Source organism: Armigeres subalbatus, chromosome 1, assembly GCF_024139115.2.
Source record: "Armigeres subalbatus isolate Guangzhou_Male chromosome 1, GZ_Asu_2, whole genome shotgun sequence".
Lineage (NCBI taxonomy): Eukaryota > Metazoa > Arthropoda > Insecta > Diptera > Culicidae > Armigeres > Armigeres subalbatus.
In genome coordinates this window covers 110,201,561-110,224,086 of record NC_085139.1, presented here as the reverse complement: position 1 = coordinate 110,224,086, position 22,526 = coordinate 110,201,561, and the positions used below count along the sequence as shown (strand labels likewise).

The 22,526-nt window shown below is 43.5% G+C and overlaps 1 protein-coding gene across 1 annotated transcript in view; it reads left to right on the top strand.

Moving 5' to 3' along the window:
- Positions 1–22,526, top strand: part of LOC134204782 (uncharacterized) — a 47,476-nt gene that overhangs the window by 24,319 nt on the left and 631 nt on the right. The window contains exon 11 of the mRNA XM_062679585.1: positions 22,425–22,516. Coding sequence (XP_062535569.1) covers positions 22,425–22,516 — 92 coding nt within the window. The remainder of the gene's footprint in view (positions 1–22,424; positions 22,517–22,526) is intronic.

Below are 22,526 nucleotides of genomic sequence, written 5' to 3'. Positions count from 1 at the left end.
CAGTGTTACGATAGACGGGGATACCTTCGAGGTGGTCGAGGAATTCGTCTACCTCGGATCCTTGCTAACGGCTGACAACAACGTTAGTCGTGAAATACGAAGGCGCATCATCTGTGGAAGTCGGGCCTACTACGGGCTCCAGAAGAAACTGCGGTCGAAAAAGATTCGCCACCGCACCAAATGTGTCATGTACAAGACGTTAATAAGACCGGTAGTCCTCTACGGACATGAAACATGGACAATGCTCGAGGAGGACTTGCAAGCACTCGGAGTATTCGAGAGACGGGTGCTTAGGACCATCTTTGGCGGTGTGCAAGAAGACGGTGTGTGGCGGCGAAGAATGAACCATGAGCTCGCCCAACTCTACGGCGAACCCAGTATCCAGAAGGTAGCTAAAGCCGGAAGGGTACGATGGGCAGGACATGTTGCAAGAATGCCGGACGGCAACCCTGCAAAGATGGTGTTCGCTTCCGATCCGGCAGGTACGAGACGGCGTGGAGCGCAGCGAGCGAGATGGGCAGACCAGGTGCAGAACGACTTGGCGAGCGTGGGGCGTATCCGAGGATGGAGAGATGCGGCCTCGAACCGTGCATTGTGGCGTCAAATTGTTGATTCAGTGTTATCTGTTTAGATGTTAACTAAATAAATGAAATGAATGAAGGCCTTTTGATCTACACGCGTAACTAAGGATTAGTTTTCCTGTTTCAAATATGGTACATGCTCTCTGTAGTACAAAGAACAGAGTGCGTTCACAACATATGTTCTTGGTCATCCAAGAAATCTCTGGAGTAAGGCCTTTCGATCTACACGCGTAACTAAGGATTAGTTTTCCGGTTTCAAATATGGTACATGCTCTCTGTAGTACAAAGAACAGATTGTGTTCTTAGCATATGTTCTTGGTCACCCAAGAAATCCCTGGAGTAAGGCCTTTCGATCTTAACGCAGAACTAAAGATCAATTCTCCGGTTTCAAATATGGTACATGCTCTCTTCATTATGGGTACATTACATTTACAAAACAGGCCTGTAGATCATTGGTTACGCGTGTCGACCTGAAGGCCTTCACTTCCGGTATTTCTTGGATAACCGTGAAGATCTGCCATACGCAGGTTCTATCATATGTACCACAATGGGTACATTACATTTACAAAACAAGTCTGTAGATCAGAGGTTCCCAAACTTTTGGATATGCGACCCACCTAGAAGAATCCCATATTGCTTGCGACCCACCAGGTACCAAATGCATTGATTTTGAGAAAATTGATAAAAATGAGATCGCGTTAGATTGGACAAATCATAATAAATTACTTTTTATCCCATCATTGTATTTGCAAAATTTCGTCAATTTTTTGGATTGGATGTGGATTGGATTTGGATGGGATTTGAATTGGATTTGGGTTGGATTTGGATTGGATTTGAAATTTATTCAGATTGAATTTGAATTGGATTTCGATTTGATTAGGATTGGATTTGAATTAGATTTGGATTGGATTTTAAATAGATTTGGATTTGATTTAGATTGGATTCAAATTGGATTAGGATTGGTTTTGGATTGGGTTCGGGGCTTAGATTTGGGTAGTATAGGACTTCTTTCTACTTGTCCAAATATCGTATAACTAAAAAAGGCCGTTGACCTCGTCAGGTTTGTTGTTCTTCAATCATCCAATCATCACTTCGATCCTTATTCCAAATAAGGAATAGATTTGGGGGACAAAATAGTAACAAAATTATGAATTAAGATTCGTCTTTCGCGACCCCCCACTGAACAGCCCACGACCCCCTGGGGGTCGCGACCCACAGTTTGGGAACCTCTGCTGTAGATCATTGGTTACGCGTATAGACCTGAAGGCCTTCACTTCAGGGATCTCTTGGAAAAACCGTGAAGATCTTCCATACGCACATTACACTACCCGCCAAAAGTATGGAAGCGCAAAAATAAGTGTTGCATCACCCGCTTCGAATTTTGCAACACCCCAAAAAGTTTAGCATCACTCTAGAACTAACATATTCGTGATCATGTATTATCGGATCTTTTCCATTTTGAATGATGGAACCGTCTACAAAATTGTTCACGACAACAAGTACGTTGATAGTGAGGACAATTTAGTTCTCTGGGCTGCGATGATCGCCGGGTGAACATCCGGCTAGTCCGGATTCCGGAACATCTGTTGAATTTCATTCTAAAATGTGATTCATCCCAGAGAACTGCGTTATTTACATTATCTTTCGTAATCGTATTGTGACAACAAATTCAATGGAAGCACCACTCATTGGCCCTGTGTGGCCACCCAGTGGGCCTCTGGGAGTTCCGGAACATGCCGTGAGCTGGTCAATTTTAGTAATTCGTTCCAGAAAGCTGCGATTTTTTCTAATACGTTTGTTGTAGCAATGTCAGAGCAACATCAATTCAAGTAGTACTCATTGACCCCGGTTGGCCACCCAGTGGTTCTCCGGGTGTTCCGAAACATCCGATAAAGTGGTCAATTTTGGTAATTCGTCCCAGAAAGCTGCGATTTTTTCTAAACCGTTTGTTATAGTAATGTCAGAGCAAAATCTATGCAATCCCCACTCATTGACAACGAGTGGCCACCCAGTGGTCTTCCAGGAGTTCCAGATCATCCCGAGGGCTACGTGTTTATCTTATGTCTATTTAATGTTTTGTATCTGGTTTCGAAAATCGTATTGATCCTGGGTGGCAACCAAATAGCCTTCTGGGACCCTTCAGGGACCCTGGGACTTCTTCAGACCCAGGAATGTGAATAATTTCAAAATTTCCTCGTAGATACTTTTCAAAATGCTTTCTTACAGTAACCTGATATTTGAATCGATTGGGTACACATCGGAGCACAAAGTTGTCCTCTGGAAGAGCTGATTTGCTTATGATTCAATTCCAGAATTCAACACAGAACATAATTTGTTTGAAATAATTTGAATTAAAAGTCGGAAAACGAAGCATGCTCAACAGGTAGTTTTGTGTAACTTCTGACACAACTGAAATAGTGTCCTCTTTGATTCTGGGTGGCTACCAACTTGTTATTCGAAAAATCGGGAATTTCCATGAAAATCAAATGTTTCAGCATTGGTCTAGAAGTTCTATGGTTTTCTGGTTAAATAAGGGGTTTTTTAATCAGAAAGCCAAACTAATGCAGTGAACACATGTGAAAATAAAATTTGTGGGGTTCCATAATGTATCAAAATTTATTATTCAGGTATGTTTTGGTACATACGATTTAGGGGCTGTGTCCGTCCATATACCTTTTCCACCATGGACACCCTCAAAATCAGACTCTTCCTTAGGGTGGCTCAAATTAGTATGGAAAAAACATTAATAAATAAGCTCCAAATTACTGTTTTTCGATATTTTGTAACGATTATGTACGTAAAAAGTTAATTTGGTGCAATTTAATTTCGGGTCAAATTTTGTCCCTTTTGACACACTGTGAATTGTGCATAGAAATTTAATACACACGCGCGATCAAGCTATATCACACATAGGGAAGCAAATGATTCGTACCTAGCCCAACTATAAAAGGGCCTGCGCTACACGAAACTGGTGTCAGTTTTGATCAGTCGATGGGCCAAAATCGACTATAAATAAACATCCCGGGACAACAGCAAGCCTTGGCTTGGAGGATCAGCCGTCACGCCGGGATGGCAACAAGCATCGTGCCGTTGAATGATGCGACAGGCAGTCGACGCAGGCCGTAGGTAGTATGCCTACCCATCGCTGGTGCCGTGTGGACTCGTCATCGAGTGAACAAGGCAGAGCAGACGTGCAGTTCGACAGCGGTTCCGCAACAGTTGGACACCCACCACCCACCAGGTTGGATATGTGGTTTTGACCGCAACCAAAACCAAAGAGTTATTAAATAATTTTCCAACAATGTGGTGTGGCGACGTTCTTCAAGTCATCTCTTCGTCTGTCCTGCACTGGTCTTTTGCAAGCAAATGTCATCGAGAACCGACGTAAGTGATGACGTTCAGAAGACCCAACATCCAAAGTGATATTGTGTCATTACTACTCTGCAGCGTGGAGCGGTCGGTTCTTGGAGGTGTGATGATTACGACAAGCAACCAGTAGCGTGAGTACTGCTGCCCTTCGGGGTGAAGAAATGTGCACATGAAGAAAGAATTAGTGGAAATTTGAAGCGAATTGGCCAATCGAAATTAGCATGTAACTAAGTGAAATAGTTTGATCCGCTTAATAAATTTTGATGTTTTTTCGCGATGTTTTGTTAAAGTTAAATTTGCTGTGTGTTTTTTTTGTTTATTGTTTTATAAAAAACGTGAACCGAACAAATTCGCGAGAACGGTTTTCGGACCACGACGTGGCCGACTAGCTAGCGGGCAACGAAATGAAATTTGGCAATCCTCTTTTAGGATTGGCGCTTAAGCCAGATTTTTAAGGCGTTTTTGTTCGGGATCATTTTATGTTGTTGTTTGTTTTAAATCCACCGAATAAAACCGTTACAATTTCTCCATACATTTTTCCATACTAATTTCCAATAAGTTTAGCACCGCCCAAACGTTGTCCGATATGGCTGAAATTGTGTCCATAGCATCAGGGCGTCAAATAGAACGGAATAAGAGGGCGGCCCATCAAGCCACCTTACTCTGTCTCTATTATTACTAGCTATTCAAAATTACAAACAAGCTATCCAGTTCAAACAAATTAAAATCTATTTAATATCTGCATTTAGCAGAGACCGAAATGGAACAGATAATAATTAAATTAGTACTAAACTTAAAGCGCTGTATAGTAGGAGGTTGAGGGTTCGAGTCCCTCCAAGACACGTGTATTCTTTTTCGCAAATTTCATATCAATTTGTCCATTTCGAAACATATGCTGTGCATATGCACAGCCAAGATATTAAACAAAAAAATGGTTTTCGTACGGCCGAGTTGCCGAATAATATGCAATTAATAGTACTAAACTACTAAATTTTTGCCTCTTCAAAGTATCCTCCGTTCGCATATATTACTGCCTTGCACACCCTCGGCGTCGGCATACGGTTGATGAGCTTTTTCAACGTTTCCTCTCCAATGCTTTGCCAGCATGCTTGTAAACATTCCCATAAATGATTGTGGTTTACTGGTCGCATTTTCCTCACATTTCGATCTAGTTCATTCCATAGCAGCTCTATGGGATTTAGATCCGGAGATTGAGCTGGCCACTCCATGTTAACTAATTTCTTCTGCTTCTCAAGCTCAGATGCATATCCACGGCAAAGTTTCGAAGAATGCTTGGGGTCATCTCCTACTGCAAAGTAAATCCTTTTCCTATGAGACTCAATCCATTTGGTACAGCATTTTCTTGAAGAATCTTCAAATAGCCTTCCTTGTTTAGTATTCCGGTGATCCGGATCAAATCTCTCACTTTCGTCCCAGCAAATGAACCCCAAACCAAAACAGAGCCTCCACCGTGCTTCACTGTGGGCACCACGAAATTGAAGTTCATTCGTTCACCAGGAAGGCGTCGAACAAATATTCGCCTCTTGGTGGAAAACAGATCAAACTTAGATTCATCGGTAAACAGAACTTTCGACCATTCCTTACTTGTCCAGTTTAAGGTCACTCCTGACGGAATCCAAGTTCCAAAGTGCTCGCGTTTTCGGGGGCACACCACTCGGTTCATAGGCGGCGCACAACTGTCATTTTTGTTGATTTAGCTTTGCTGCGTCGCAGCATGCGTGAAATAATAAAAATGACAGTTGTGCGTTGCCTTCGTATCGAGTGGTGTGCCCCCGAAAACGCACTTGAATACTTTTAAACTTGGATTCCGTCAGGAGTGACCTTAAGTGATCATGTGCCCATTTCAAACGTTTTTCTTTGTTCGCTTCACGTAATAAAGGTTTTTTCCCTGCAATGCGGCCTCTCAATCCAACTGCTAAGAGTCGCCGTCTCACAGTTGTCATTTTACAGTCACACATTTTACGACCGTGCTTGGCGCCACCATCATCCGTGAAGCGATGTGTCGAGTATTGAAACCTTCATTATGTAAGGTTATAATGGAAGCACGCCGCTCGTTGGAGAGTTGTTTTGTGCCGTAACTTCTTTTTCCTGCTTTTGGAAGGGTTTCTTCTTCAATGATATTTTCTGCTTTGGGTTTAAAACTTCCGCGAGGTCTTCCAAGATGTGAAATCGGTGCACTTGTAGCTCCCTTCGACGAACTATCCTGGATACAGTGGAGTTGCTTATGTTCATGCATTTAGCTATTTGTCGCGTCGATTTTCCTGCTTCGGACATCTGCTTGATGCGGATTTGATCGTTCACATAGATCCTCTTCCATTTTTTTGATCCACCGGGTATAGTCTGATTAGCAGTTCGGTAGTCACACCTCTCTCTGATGTTGCGAAGTAAATCGTTTCGTTGCTTGCTGCTGCTGAATTTGATACAATTTCAAATAAATTTAAGAAAAAATACAAAATACAAACTATTACCATCTGCTGTAAGGACGATTAGCAACGGAACCAGTAGCCTTGAAATGTGCAACAAGATGACAGACAGTTGGAGGCGTTACCGCCATTTGCAGCGCTATTTGCCTTGAGGAAACTCCTGCTTGGTGTAACGATGTAATTTGCAATCGTTTTTCTTTAATTGTTCTTTTCCATGATTTCTTGACAATACTTTCGTTCTTCAAAGTTGGATGTTTCTTGGGAGGTTTTCTAGATTTTTGGTCCGCTTCAATTCTAGGTCTTCCTGATCTAATATTACTTCTGTTACTGTTGTATAGCTTATGCCGATGAATTGTTCTTACAACTGCAGACTGACTAACACCGACACTACACGCAATATTGCGAGTGGAGAAGCCTTTGAAGTGTAGAGCAATGATATTGCAGCGCTGTTCCAGTGGAAACTCAACTGTTCTACCCATTTTGACGCTCCAAGGTTCAGCTTTCAACTGTTTTCCGGTAGCTACTTGGATGATCGAATGTCTTTTTATAATACACGGTAGAAAAAAAGTACCTACGGTTGAGTATTTCAAACTCACTTTTGGATTATTTCTTCACATTTTTTCATTCACTCTTCCTTCTGTTGTCAAAAAACGAAACAACTCAACGGCGTCAATTCAGTACGGCAGGAAAACCTTAAGTTCATTCCACTAAAAAGCTCTAAATAATTTTCTTACCTGAATAGATTGTCGTGACATTGTGAGGATAATCTGACGGTTGACGTACGAGAACTGACATCACGAACAATCCTGAACTATTTCTGTTTTGTATAACAGGACATTTTATAACATAATTTCTATGTGTTGAATGAATGTCTATGTGGAATGAACATACCTGGCACCCTTGATATTTCTGATTTGTTTTAGCATAAATTTGAATTACAGTTAGCTTTCATTTTTCCACTCTTCTTTACTGAAGTCTCTGTACTGATTTAAAATTCTGGTCAATCGCGTAGCAGCAACTACACATTGTAGGGTCAGAATGTTACCACCCATAATCACAATTAGAGAACAGCTTTTTGGAACGTGTTGCTAGCAATGACTATTTCTTTGAGTATATCGGAGTATATTCGCTAGTCATTTAAGACTAAAACAAAAACTAAAACTATTACTCAGGATTTACAAGTATTAACGATATTGATTGTGCTCTTACATTGCTATGACTAAGTCGCAACATTTTAGGTTTGATTTCTAGATTTAACCACTTGTTCGAATATTTAAATATTACTTACTGGCCACCCGGGATCAACTAGTGGTCTTGGCAATGATTTTGCTCTCAACTTTCTACCTCATGTCATTTATTAAAAACCCAGAATAATCCACCTAGCATTGACGATGCCTTTCATAAATAATTGCCTACATCACGGCTCTTGCAAACACTTTGAGGCGAATCAATTAACCAACCGTATATGGTTAAACACACCATTTTCTTCATAACTGTTGAACGCAATGATCGATATTGATTATATTCAATAGTGATCAACTAGAGTTTGTCCCCAGTCGAACGCAACTTGTTGGGAGAAAATTGGTTAAGAATTACTATATGAAAAAAGTGGCTAATGTTTTTCGGTTTTCGTGTGCACACACACACACATACACACGGACTGTGTAACTCTCAATGACGTCCACACGTCTGGAGAGTGGACGTCCTCACGTCCCAAACTAGCTCACCTCGTAGGATAGGTCTCAGGGTCGGCAATCGACCTGCTTTAGGGAACACACGGACGAAACGAAGCGGACTATACTAGCCAGGACCAACCACTTGCATGCGTAGGACTACTTTCATTGAAAAAGAAGAATAGTGAGATACATTTAACTTTTGTTTTATTTTTTTTTCATCTTATTTTAGGGTTAGTGGGTTAGGGTTAGTTTAGGTTGCGGCCGATCGGAGAAGTTGGGGCCCTTTCGGTGTCATGCGGAGATCGTACTCCCAACATACCTTACACAGTTCGGGGAGATGTCGCCTTGGCGGCATGAAGACTCTGTCGGGTGACTTCGGATTGGCCTGAATAGCTGACCGGTCTAGGGTATCGACTGCCGCTGGAGCTTGTTCTGTTTTGGCCACGTGGACCGACCGGATGCGAGGACTGGTGACGCTTGGCTTCGTTCGCTGGGGTTTCGGCGGCAGCTGGAGCTTGTTCGATTTTGGCCGCGTGGACCGACCGGATGCAAGGAGGACTGGTGACGCTTTGCTTCGTTCGCTGGGGTTTCGGCGGCAGCTGGAGCTTGTTCGATTTTGGCCGCGTGGACCGACCGGATGCGAGGAGGACTGGTGACGCTTTGCTTCGTTCGATGTGGTTTTGACGGCAGCTGGAGCTTGTTCGGACCTGGCCGCGTGGACCGACCGGATGCGAAAAGGATTTGGATCTCAGGGGTGTATCCTGCGGAACTTCGTCGGAAGTACCGGCTGACGCGCCGGACGGGACTTTCCTAGTAATCGACGGGTGGTGGTCAATGCGTGCGTTGGTCGGGGGCTTCCGATTCCGACAACCGCCGACTGTTGCCGTGGCCGTTTCGGGGCTAGCCTCTTCGGAACAACAATCAACGAGAAACCTCCACCTGGCAATCTAACAATGCCTTAATGACGGTTACGGCGCCCTCAATGGCGGTGACTTGTATCGAACGACGGGACAATTCCCGAGGGAGTCTTCTTTGATGATCACTACTCCGGGTATTTCCCCGGCTGGCGACTTGTCCGGATTTATTCGTCTTGCACGACAAACGAGTGCGAATAGAGTGCGAAATGAGATTTTTTCCGCGATTCACGTGGTCGATAGCGTCGATGAGGTACGTCTATCTGCTACGATTGATCAAACACGACTCTCTCCGATCCAACAGATTTCTTCTCCTCTTCCTTTTTCTCCTCTTCTTCGCCACCGGATATCAGGTTGCCTCTGTGGTAGCTCGCCCGAGGGATGCGAGTCGTCGTTTTTTTAGTGTTAGTTGACGTTACACGTTTAGAGTAGAATAATCATAAAAAAGTTTGCTTATGCGATGATTCTACTCATTTTGTACTACATGCGAAGTCTCACAGTGCTTGGTTTATACTGTCGTTAGTGTAGTTAGTACAAGTGGATAGTTTGACTAGTACATTGTTGTCGGATTCGGTAACAATCATCCCCCGTCGGGAAGAAAAATTGGGCCGACTAGAAGGCTCAATTTTTTTTCCTTTCTAGGATAATTTGATTTGTTCGTAGGTTCGTCAGAAAAGGAGTCTCAATAACGGCAACCTCAGAATCTATTCAATGAAGACCTGGGTTCGGATCCAATATTATTTAACCTCTCGTACCAATTTGCTTTCACCCCCTTCGAGATTTGAACTTCACTGATATTGCCAAATCTACCTTTGTGGCTAGGTACGCGACTCAGAATCTTTACTATTTTTCGCTTTTTAAGTTTCTTTTTCTCCTTTTTTTTAGTGCGGAAGGCTCTATTAAACTACCTTCCTTAAGTTACTTAAATCTGTCTCACCTACTCATTCTTTCAACTCTATCACCTGCGTTCATTGGGCCCTTATTCATCCATTCATTATCCTTTCATTCTTATACCATAATTAGATTCCTATTACGTATGACCTAATCATATCCTATACCTTTCAGAAGACATGTCCCTTCTCAAGATCTGTTCACCGAGCCTAATTCTGTCTCGTGTGGGCTTAGTGCATTCTAGTGCCTAAGAATTATATTACTATTATTCAAATGTGTATTTCCGTTAGATGCATAACGAAAGCATTCCATCAAAACCAAATTCAATTCTAAGAATTTATAGAATTGGTTTGTAGTGTGCAGCAACAAGTTTGGGTTAATTCTCTGTGAACGCACGGAACAGGCGAATCACAGTTGATTTTTTCGCCTCAAACATCGCAGTTAACTTCAGGTCATACTCTTAGGTATCACCCTAATAATTGTTGCTGACGTTTACCAAAAAAGAAACGAAAACCCAAAGGTAAACAAAACAACGATAGCGCAGCTTTCTGAAAGTGAAAGCAAATCTACGAATCACGATTATCTATTTTATTGAATAGGAGGAACTTTTATATTAATGCTGGGTAAGTTCATTGAGACTCCGGCAAGTGAACGTGCTACCTACCCTGGTTTTAATTGAGAAGCCGGCCAAACTCCTAGTCGCTTCCCGGCAAGGTCCTCGAGCTCATATGACGAAGTCCCTTGTTTTCGTATGATTTTCGCTGGTAAGAATTGTGGCCCATACTTGGCGTTGTAGTGCTCTATGGCACTTGACAATTTCATGTTGCGGCGATATACAAGCTGGCCTACCTGTAAGGCTTTGCCAAACGTGCGATGACGGAGCTCATACCTTTTCCGGCACTCTTGATGAGCCTTTTCCAGGTTAGTCTTAACCAGATCGCAAATTTTTCCATATAATTCTTTTTGTCTAATGGATCGCTCTTCATAAGATAGAGATTCGTCAGAATCCCCTAGGCGATGATCAGATCCCTTGGACAGCATTTCATATCCGTGGGTTGTAAAAAAAGGAGTGAGTTCAGTACTTGAGTGGACAGAGGTGTTAAGCACTGTCTCCAACTCGGACAGCTGTGTATCCCACAGCCTCTGATCCTCACGAACGTAGGAGCGGATGGCGGCATTAACAGTACGGTGTACACGCTCCACCGGGTTGGCCTGGGAGTGGTATTTGGCGTTAAGCCAATGTCTCACGTCAAATTTTTGAAGCAACTTCCGAAACTCATTTGATAGAAAGCAAGTCGCATTATCGGTAATGATCACCTCGGGCACCGAGTTTCTGAAAAACCACTGATCACGTAGGGTGTTACAGAGAGAAAAACTATCTATTTTCCGGAATGGTATTAACATTACCCATTTACTAAACAGATCCATGATGGATAAAATGAATTGGTTCTGTTTCCTACTTCGGGGCAACGGGCCAATAAAATCGATTGCTATTATTTGCCAAGGGTGCGTGGTGATACGTTGGTCCCCTAATGGGGGAGCTAGGGCTATATTGGATGCTTTAGTTTCCTTACAGACGGTGCACCCCTGAATGTGCTCCCGTGTCTGAATGGCCATACCAGGCCAAAAAAACTTCTGGCGTATTCGAAAGAGTGTTTTATCCACCCCTAAGTGCATGGAACCATCATGATTCTCCTGAATTATCCCCAGCCGTTCATTTGGGTGGGGAATTTCCTTCCAGTCGAAGCGATTATCCTGCGCAGCATTAGGTGTGGATAGATATTTGAAAAGCTGACCATTTCGTATTTGAAAGTCAACATGATCCGTTGGCCTTTCGGTCACTTTATCTAACAGGTCCTCGTACCATTTTATGGCCGTGTCATTCTCGATAGAAGAGTCCGACTCGGGGTTTACTAAGGTAAGACATTTGTCCTGGTTTTTTGGGTGCGGTGGCAGTGATGGCCGCGATACTTCGTGATATTGCATCCGGGACCGTGTTTTCCTTACCTTTTCTGTGCAGAATGGTCATATCATGATGCTGCAGTTCCAGGCACCACCTGCTGCATCTGGACGCCGTCTTCCATTTTGCCGTCATAATATGGGTTAACGCAGAAGAGTCGGTGATAAGTGTGAAGTGCGACCCTTCTACGTAACCCCTGAAAGCGTCGATGGACAGGAGTGCAGCAAGGGCTTCCTTCTCACACGCATGATAGTTCCTTTGAGGAGTTGTCATTTTGTGAGAGAAGTAAGCTATTACTCTCTCCTGTCCTTCTTGCAACTGGGTGAGAACCCCCGCAACCGCTACGTCACTAGCGTCGGTTTGAATGCTAAATTCTGCGCTAAAGTCCGGCGAGGATAAAATAGGAGCCGAAATCAATTTTTCCTTTATTCTTTCAAAGGACTCTTCCGCCGCCTCGTTCCAACCCAAAATCTTAGATTTAGTTTTCAAGAGGTCAGAGAGAGCGGAAGTGACCCCACTAAAGTCATCAATGAAACGACGATAGTAGTTGGCCATCCCTAGGAACCTTCGCAGCTTTGTAATCGTCGTCGGCCTTTCGTATTCAACTATCGCCCGAATTTTTCAGGGTTTGGACGAAGGCCGACGGTAGAAAGCAGGTACCCTAGGAATGGCAGCTCACTAACGCCAAATTTGGATTTATCTATGTTTATTGATAAGTTTGCCTCTGATAACCGCCTAGCGATCTCTCGAAGCAATCGAATATGTTCTTCGAACGTCTCCGTGACGATGACAATATCATCGAGATACACGAAGACGTTCGGTTCCAATTCACCATGCCCCAGTACACGGTCCATTAGCCTGGCCAAGGACGCAGGACTGTTGACCAGTCCAAACGGGAGCCTGGTGAATTGGAACATTCCTTTGCCCTGTATACTAAATGCAGTGTACCGCCGAGAACTCTTTTCTAATGGGATCTGGAGGAACGCTTCAGATAAATCAATCGTACTCAGGTATCGAGCCTTGGGCAAATGTCCCAAGATCCGCCCAGGATGAGGCAATGGATAGGCATCTCTAATGGTTCGCTCGTTCACTTTTCGAGCATCTAGGCAGAGACGGACCTTCCCCGATGGTTTTATAACCGGAACTACGTTCGACGACCAGTCCGAGTGGGCTCTTTCGATTATACCCAATGTCAGCATACGGTCGAGTTCGGTGGCTACTTTCTCCTGGACTTTTGGAGATAGCGGGTACGGGTATTGGCGTACCGGAGGTTTTGTTTTCCATTCGTCGGAAATCTCTATTCGATGTTCCGCTAGTGGTGTTAACGTAAGAGTTTCAGAAGTGGCCACTTTGAAAAGATTTTTCACTTCTTCAATTTGGCCTTCTTCGGCAGTCGTAAAGGATAAAGATGGGTTCTCAAACTGCACGGCTTCGGCCGTCACCAAAGCACACTCCTGCACAGTAGGCCAAATTTTGAATCGGCGCCAGAAATCCATACCTAAAATACAATTTGCGGACAAATTTTTAACTACTAGCGTCGGTATAATTTTCAATTTTCCTCCGAAGTTGAAAGGAACGTATAACTGTCCTAGTACCGTAAGCTCGGAACCGTTGGCTGACCGTATTTTAGTGACTCGATTTAAGGGTTGTAATTTGGTGCCCTTCATTTTGTGGTATATTTTCTCGCTAAGGAGTGTAAGTTGGCTTCCCGAATCTAACAGGCCTTTCTCGGTTAAGCCATAAATTTTCACGGCCGCATACGGTCTATTGTCTGGTTGCCGTGATAATGATATCGTCAATGATTCTTGGGGAGCTCCCACATAGGCCTCCTCTGGACAAGGCTCCCAACAGTCAGAAGAGGTTATCCCGAAGGGAAAGCTATTCACACGCTGGGGTTCGAATTCGACGGTCGGCGATTTTCGACCGCCTGTAGTCCGTTTTTTTTGCAATACGGACAATGTTGTGTCTCGAATCCTCTAAAACCACATACTAGACACATCAAGCCCTTAAAACTACGACACTGATCCAGTACATGATTAGTTTGTCGGCAATACAGGCATTCGTGATCCCGAGGTGGCCTATATCCCTCAACCAAGTAATCCAATGTCCTTTTTGGCCTCGAGCATCCCTCCATGGGGTTATCTGCCTTGTTTGACTGAATGGAATTTGAAGGCTTCGACTCATGCTTTGCAACCGCCTCTTTCTTGACCGGAGTGTTCTCTCTGGTCCTAGAATAATTTTTCTCCTGTGGCTTCGGATTGGGAGGATGCCGAGAAAATTGTTTCTTACTCTCTCGATTGGGGTTCTCTACCGATACCTCATTCGTCGATTTATCGGTGTCAAACATCTTTGTAAAGAGTGAAAAGTTCGATGCATCAATCAGGTGTCCAGCTTCGAGTAATTCGGAGGGATTAGCTACGGGTTTCCAAAGTAATGCTTTTTTGTAATCCGAGCGCATATTCCTTCTAAGCACTTCCACCCTTTCCCATTCGCCCATGGGGTTTATCATGGAGCGGAACATACTTTCCATCTCATAATAATATTCCTGAAATGTCTCGTTTCGAACTTGTCTCCTCTGATATATTCTTGCACGCACTAGAGAGTCTAGCTCAGGGTGTACAAAAGCTTTGCGGAGTTCTTGAACTAAATGCATCCAATTTGCAAGTCTCCCCGATGACCTCATGGACATATACCAGTTCAATGCTGGTCCAGTGAAAAGGTGAAAAGCCGAATCGAATAATTCCGATTCTAAGATACTCTCTGATAGGGCCAGCTGAGAGACTAGATGAAGAAACTCATTCAGTTTCAAACCTTGGTCTGTGCCGGCGTATTTACTCAGTTTCCATTTCGAAACCGGTAGAGACTTACGGTTATTGGCTCGTTGTGTAACATCTGACACACCTTGAGAGAAACTGGCCATTGGATAACCGACGTTTATTGAGCCGATCGGCGCTGTGGTCGGAATGTTACCGTAATTGGTGGAATGACTGGGTAATGGTACCTGTTCACTACTTGCCAGTGTTCCTGTATCAAGACGAGCCCACCCCATTCTACTAGTCAAATTATAATTTGGTAATGAGGCAGTTGAAGGGCAGTTGTTAAGGTCTGCACCACTGAGGCTGAACTACTCGAGTTTGACTCTCTTTCGCTCCACCCTAAAGGAACCATTTTCCATCCCTGGTTTGACTGTGCAGTGTAAGTTTGCATGTGATTACCAGAAGTGTAAGTCGGTGTCGTTAATGACGATTGCCCTGAAGCAAGCATTGTTGGGGATATAAAGTTTCCTGCAGTTACCTGTAGCCAGTTGTATCCAGTGTTAGAGCTGATTGAAGCGGCCACCTTAGGTGCCGTATTTGTGGGGGTTGGGTTCGTGAAGGTGCTTAATACTGGATACCTACCTGTACTACTACCAGGTGCGTCTGGGCGACCCATGTGAGAGGAGAACACTCCGGTATCGTTTCTCCAATTGGAAGAAGGATTTAAAGGTACTGAATGAACTGAGTACTGTGGTGCCTCGGAAAACCGCACCTCGCGTGACGAAAACGTTTTTTTCGGTATGGCTCCTGTGCAAGTCATCGGAGTCTGTAAGCTTGAGACTTCTGACATCGGAAATTTATCGGACGGAGTAGTCCGAGAAGCTGTATGTTTTCTTTGAATTTACGCAACAAATATAGTTCGTGTTCGAGCATTAAAATTCCCTGTTTCAATCCTTCAGGTTCCATATTATCTGTATTCACTAAACCTAATCTTTGCAGCGAGCCCAGCAGATCTTCATCCACTGAACCCGTATCGTCCGCTGGGGTTTGACCTTCAGCCGGCCTAGCGGTTACGGTGAACAGTCTCTTAAGGCCGATGTCTTCGTCATTGCGCTTCAGATAGAAAAAGTCCCTCAGATATGTTAATACTCTTTCTTGCATATCTTCTAACTGAGCCACCTTTTCTGACTCGATATATTTCCGCAGTAATTTTATTCGGTTTCCCAGATGCAGTAATGAAGACTGACATCTCGGGGGTAACTTTCTGTGAGAATCCTGCAGTGTACATTCAATTTCTCGCAATTTACCTTCACAAGCAAGAAGCTCGTTGTGTGGCTCCCGCTTCCACGAATAATCTTCCTTACCTTCCAATTTCTCTAACTTCAGTCTCTCTCTTAAAGCGCGTCGTTTCCTAGACATGGATTCGTTGTGTTCAAAAACGATTTCACGTATCTCCAATTCAAAATCTAATTCGTCCTCATTGAGATGGTCCACGCGAATATCAAAAAAAAACTTCTGGAGATTCTCCTCCGACCATTCCATAAGTTCATCGGCTTGAGCCATTTCGAATTCAATTTATCCTAACTCAGCCAATAACAAAATCTAAAAAAAACGCCTTATTCTAGAAATCCTAACACTACTATTTACACCTTTAAACCTATACTTTTCAATTCAATGCAGTTTAGTTCAAATCCAATCAGCGAAAAATAATAATGATATAAAATTGTAACAAAATAGAGTTTATAAAAAATGAATCGAAGCAATTCAATAGAATTCGTAATCTCTATAGTAGAGCGACTCGGATCGGTAAGAGCACCGCACACGATCAAACGAACTTCAGCCGTATCCCCAAATAGTTCTGTGTATTGACGCCACTAAGAAATCTTCACGATGAACCAACGAAACACATCGTGAGTCTCCCCAAGCAGGTTTAAAATATTCTAAGCTGAGTTATGAATATTTTTTTCTAGTTGGATCGCCAATTGTAACTCTCAATGACGTCCACACGTCTGGAGAGTGGACGTCCTCACGTCCCAAACTAGCTCACCTCGTAGGATAGGTCTCAGGGTCGGCAATCGACCTGCTTTAGGGAACACACGGACGAAACGAAGCGGACTATACTAGCCAGGACCAACCACTTGCATGCGTAGGACTACTTTCATTGAAAAAGAAGAATAGTGAGATACATTTAACTTTTGTTTTATTTTTTTTTCATCTTATTTTAGGGTTAGTGGGTTAGGGTTAGTTTAGGTTGCGGCCGATCGGAGAAGTTGGGGCCCTTTCGGTGTCATGCGGAGATCGTACTCCCAACATACCTTACACAGTTCGGGGAGATGTCGCCTTGGCGGCATGAAGACTCTGTCGGGTGACTTCGGATTGGCCTGAATAGCTGACCGGTCTAGGGTATCGACTGCCGCTGGAGCTTGTTCTGTTTTGGCCACGTGGACCGACCGGATGCGAGGACTGGTGACGCTTGGCTTCGTTCGCTGGGGTTTCGGCGGCAGCTGGAGCTTGTTCGATTTTGGCCGCGTGGACCGACCGGATGCAAGGAGGACTGGTGACGCTTTGCTTCGTTCGCTGGGGTTTCGGCGGCAGCTGGAGCTTGTTCGATTTTGGCCGCGTGGACCGACCGGATGCGAGGAGGACTGGTGACGCTTTGCTTCGTTCGATGTGGTTTTGACGGCAGCTGGAGCTTGTTCGGACCTGGCCGCGTGGACCGACCGGATGCGAAAAGGATTTGGATCTCAGGGGTGTATCCTGCGGAACTTCGTCGGAAGTACCGGCTGACGCGCCGGACGGGACTTTCCTAGTAATCGACGGGTGGTGGTCAATGCGTGCGTTGGTCGGGGGCTTCCGATTCCGACAACCGCCGACTGTTGCCGTGGCCGTTTCGGGGCTAGCCTCTTCGGAACAACAATCAACGAGAAACCTCCACCTGGCAATCTAACAATGCCTTAATGACGGTTACGGCGCCCTCAATGGCGGTGACTTGTATCGAACGACGGGACAATTCCCGAGGGAGTCTTCTTTGATGATCACTACTCCGGGTATTTCCCCGGCTGGCGACTTGTCCGGATTTATTCGTCTTGCACGACAAACGAGTGCGAATAGAGTGCGAAATGAGATTTTTTCCGCGATTCACGTGGTCGATAGCGTCGATGAGGTACGTCTATCTGCTACGATTGATCAAACACGACTCTCTCCGATCCAACAGATTTCTTCTCCTCTTCCTTTTTCTCCTCTTCTTCGCCACCGGATATCAGGTTGCCTCTGTGGTAGCTCGCCCGAGGGATGCGAGTCGTCGTTTTTTTAGTGTTAGTTGACGTTACACGTTTAGAGTAGAATAATCATAAAAAAGTTTGCTTATGCGATGATTCTACTCATTTTGTACTACATGCGAAGTCTCACAGTGCTTGGTTTATACTGTCGTTAGTGTAGTTAGTACAAGTGGATAGTTTGACTAGTACATTGTTGTCGGATTCGGTAACAACTGACAGACATTTGTTCAGCTCGGCGAGCTGAGTCGATTGGTATATAACATCATGGCTCTCCGAGATTTCTATAAAAAGTTCGATTTTGGAGTGAAATGATAGCCTTTCGGTACAACTTTGTTGTACGAGAAAGGCAAAAAGGTCTCGTTGTCTAGAACGAACTTCTAGACTTCTATAGCCAACGAACTGTCCTTGCAATTATTTTGATCTTACATCGCCACAACAAACGGGTTAAAAAAAAAGTCGCAGCTTTCTGGGACGAATTACAAACATTGACCACTTCACCGGATGTTCCGGAACTCCCGGAAGACCACTAAGAGGCCACCAGTGGTCAATGAGTGGTGCTTGCATTGAATCTCTGACATTGCTACTTCAAACGGATTAGAAAAAGTCGCAGCTTTTTGGGACGAATTACTAACATTGTAAACTTCACCGGATGTTCCGGAACTCCAGGAGGACCAATAGGTAGCCACCAGGGGTCAATGAGTGGTGCTTGCATTGATTTTGCACTGACATTGCTACTACACACGGATTAGAAAAATTCGCAGCTTTCTGGGACGAATTACAAACATTGACCACTTCACCGGATGTTCCGGAACTCCCGGAGGACCAGCGGTCGGCCACCGTGGATCAAGCAAGCGTAATTTAGCATTGTTTTTTTTTTGTCATTTTGCGATTACGAAAGATGATAAAACCTGGCATCTTGCTGGTGACTTCGCACGTTTTTCTGAATCCGGATCATCCGTATGTCAACACGGCGGCCTATGCACCCCAGGGATCTAAATTGTCCTTCTTCATCGTTATCGTTGTGAACCATTTTGTTGAAGGTTCCATCATTCAAAATGGAAAAGATCCGATAATACATGATCACGAATATGCTAGTTCTGGAGTGGATATAGTGCTAATGGTTACTTGGGAAGATTTGATAGTTCGATAGTTATTTCGATGCGACGAACGATTTGACATCCTGGAGAAAAAAAAATAGAGAAACACACCAGATAGTGCATGTTTTTCAGTTGTTTGAATCGCAGATTTTCCAATGGATTCCAAACGAAAAGCGAAGAAAAGCTTTCGATTGCTCGATTGCTTTTCGTCGATGTTTTCTTTTTATTATTGTAGCAAATTGCGCTAGTTTGTCGATGATTTAACGGTTTGGTGCGATAAAGGATGAATGTATCTTGCACCAGAATCGATAATCTCGGTTGTAGCTTTTAAAATAATTGAGCTATTAACAAAATATGAAATCGATCAATACAGTTACGTCCCTATTGAGATTCTCACGTCCGAATGTGTGAGTGGCGATAAAAGGAAAACAAACACTCCTAGATGGTGCTACTCAGCAAAGTTTGGGTAAAAATGAGTATATTTCTCATATATTTTTTGACTCCTTCGCAACCATTGTGATGACTCGATCAATTTTGAGGTTATGAGCAGAAGGAAAACAAACATGTATTTACACATGCCGAATTGCACATCAGTGTGCGAGCGTTAAACGTCACTCATCTCTATGAAACTAAGCGCGAGACTTGATTTATTTATAGTCGTGTTATGTTTCACAATTATTTATTTTCAGTGAGTGTGGCTGAAGTTTCCGGGTTAATCAAAAGCCGAATTCAGTATAACAATTTCTTTATTAACAAGCGCTTTGACAAAAAGGAGGCCTGGCGGTAAGGATATCATTAACCACAATTAACGAAAAGATGTTATCATGATTTTTCATTTCCAGAACTATTCTGCAATCCTCGAGGCTGCATATCTATACTATCGATCAAGTTAAAGCTAAATGGAATAAAGGTTCCCCCAAACACACGCGATGCGACAGTCGCGACGCGATTCTATTCTATTATTTCTCCTCTAACTGGAGGTGCTACGGAAAATGGTGAACAGAGAGCTGACCAATGGGTGCACTTCGACCAAATGCATGAATTCATGTCCAGTCAGCATACGTGTTACCCTCCTCTTGTGGTCAATAGTAACGGTAATATAATCAGGAACGCCCATAACAGCCCAGAACCTATATTGATAGTGAGTTTGTTATTTCAAGTTGTTTTGACGTCAGTGACTATATTGTCTTCGATCCGGAACCATCCGCGGATAGCGTTGAGGATTCTACAACATGTGAGTACAGTGCATTCGCCCCCTCTGAATATGATGGCATACAGAATCGAGCTTCTACGCCACGTACGCCACTACGTACCGATTCAGCAGTGGCTGGTCCTTTGGGATGTGGACGGCAACGTAGTACCAATGATGAGGATGACCTTCGCAATATCCATACGGATAAGAAAAGGAAGAACAATAACAATAACAGCTGAATTGATCGACGGTACAGCAGCAGTGCCTTTCTCTGCTTTGTTCTCTCCGAGGCAGCCAAGTTGGTTGCGACGAGACGGACGCAATGAGAAAACAGAACTGTGCAATAAAAATCCTATTCGACTAAATGCTGATGTCATATTAGAAATTTGGAGACAGTACTCGTCGATAGCAAATCCCTTCCGCACGCGATGGCATATGAGCAAGTCAAACCACCTTCCTTTTGCCAGTGGAGATATATCAGATTCCACACTGATATTCTTCCCTCCCCCTTCATACGGGAGCTTGACAGAAGGAAGGTCGTGCGATATGTGCCATCACAAATATTGCCCTCCGCTCGCTTTCAAATCGACTTCTATAAAAACATTCTTCATGCCTGCCGTATCCTAACGGAACTATCAATTCTATACTTTCGCCTCTAATGCTATCATGAACATGTACGTCCAAGTTTGGAAGATGATATTAGCATTTCCATATCATTCTTATTAGTATTACTTTTTGTTTAGACTCAAGTATTTTCGTCGTTTCTCGTCTAACTTTTGAAAACTTATATTTAAGACATGATAACTTATTGTATGTTTAAATTATTGTACCTTTGCGAATTGTCGTTCCACAAAATGTTTATCATATCAAAATAACCACTAAGCTGTCAAATTTCCAAATGGGCCCACTCGGATTTGCATTTTAACTATTTTTGAGAGAATAACCATCGAACTGTCAAATTTTAACTAAAAGTTAAACGAATCGGTGGAATGGTTCGCACCCTTAGTTGAGCCATGGCCCAACCAGCGAAGAAGGCCCAACTAAAAAGTGACCCAAGTATTAAAATCCCAACCAGCGAATCACGACTAATTTGAATTTAAAGTAATAACTGCAAAAAAACAGATGGGACATTTTGACAGATGCTAAGCGATAATGTTTTGTAATATAAAAAACTTCGTGTTGGGTAAAATTTTTGTTATTATTCTTCTCAACAATAAGCATTTTTAGTAACTAATAGCTCATAACCAAATTCAGATTTGGTCCGCTCTCTATGGAATTCCAATCAAAATGGCTCGTGCGCGCTGGAAAGCGTATCTAATGAAGCAATCCCATTAGCCTTCATTAATCGATATGAGTGCACATTATTAAATAATTTATTTTAACCTCAACAAACCAGCATTTCACCCAACCAATAAAATGGCGTATTTTTAATTTTACCTAACCAACATAAAGCGTAAATCATTTCTTGTCAAGACCACCATATTTAACAGAAGAGAGTTGTAGACTGTTACAGCAGTTGTGGATTTCGCGATTTTCGCGGATTTGTAGCGGATTTATCCTTCCAGTCTGGAAAATCGCGTTTCTGTTTCCTTCAAACATAGTCGCGAAAATCTTTTTATGTGGGCGTTCGCGAAATAAGCAACCTGTTAAGAAGTAAACACTTTTAATATTCGACCATTTCAACTTCGGAAGCTCCTCCGGGAATTCCTCCTACCAAATCTTGGAAGGATTCCTCCGGAAGTTCCTCCGGGAATTCCTCCGGAAGTTCCTCCGGGAATTCCTCCGGAAGTTCCTCCGGGAATTCCTCCGGAAGTTTCTCCGGGAATTCCTCCGGAAGTTCCTCCGGGAATTCCTCCGGAAGTTCCTCCGGGAATTCCTCCGGAAGTTCCTCCGGGAATTCCTCCGGAAGTTCCTCCGGAAGTTCCTCCGGGAATTCCTCCGGAAGTTCCTCCGGGAATTCCTCCGGAAGTTCCTCCAGGAACTCCTCCGGAAGTTCCTCCAGGAACTCCTCCGGAAGTTCCTCCAGGAACTCCTCCGGAAGTTCCTCCAGGAACTCCTCCGGAAGTTCCTCCAGGAACTCCTCCGGAAGTTCCTCCAGGAACTCCTCCGAAAGTTCCTTCAGGAACTCCGGTTGATAAGAAATTAAAAAAAATCTGTCTGACTAATCTGTCAATCATTTTAAAGACCAAAAAATGCGATTTAAAATATGCGATCTAAGAAAATTTCATCAGTTCATCCATTCATATTATTTCTTTGTTTCTTTTAGGGTCTTCTCAAATCACATTCTTCACAAACCACATGTGACGCTACTCTGATTTCCAAAAACTTTTTCATCACTTCTGCAAGTTGTTTTAAAAGGTATATGTAA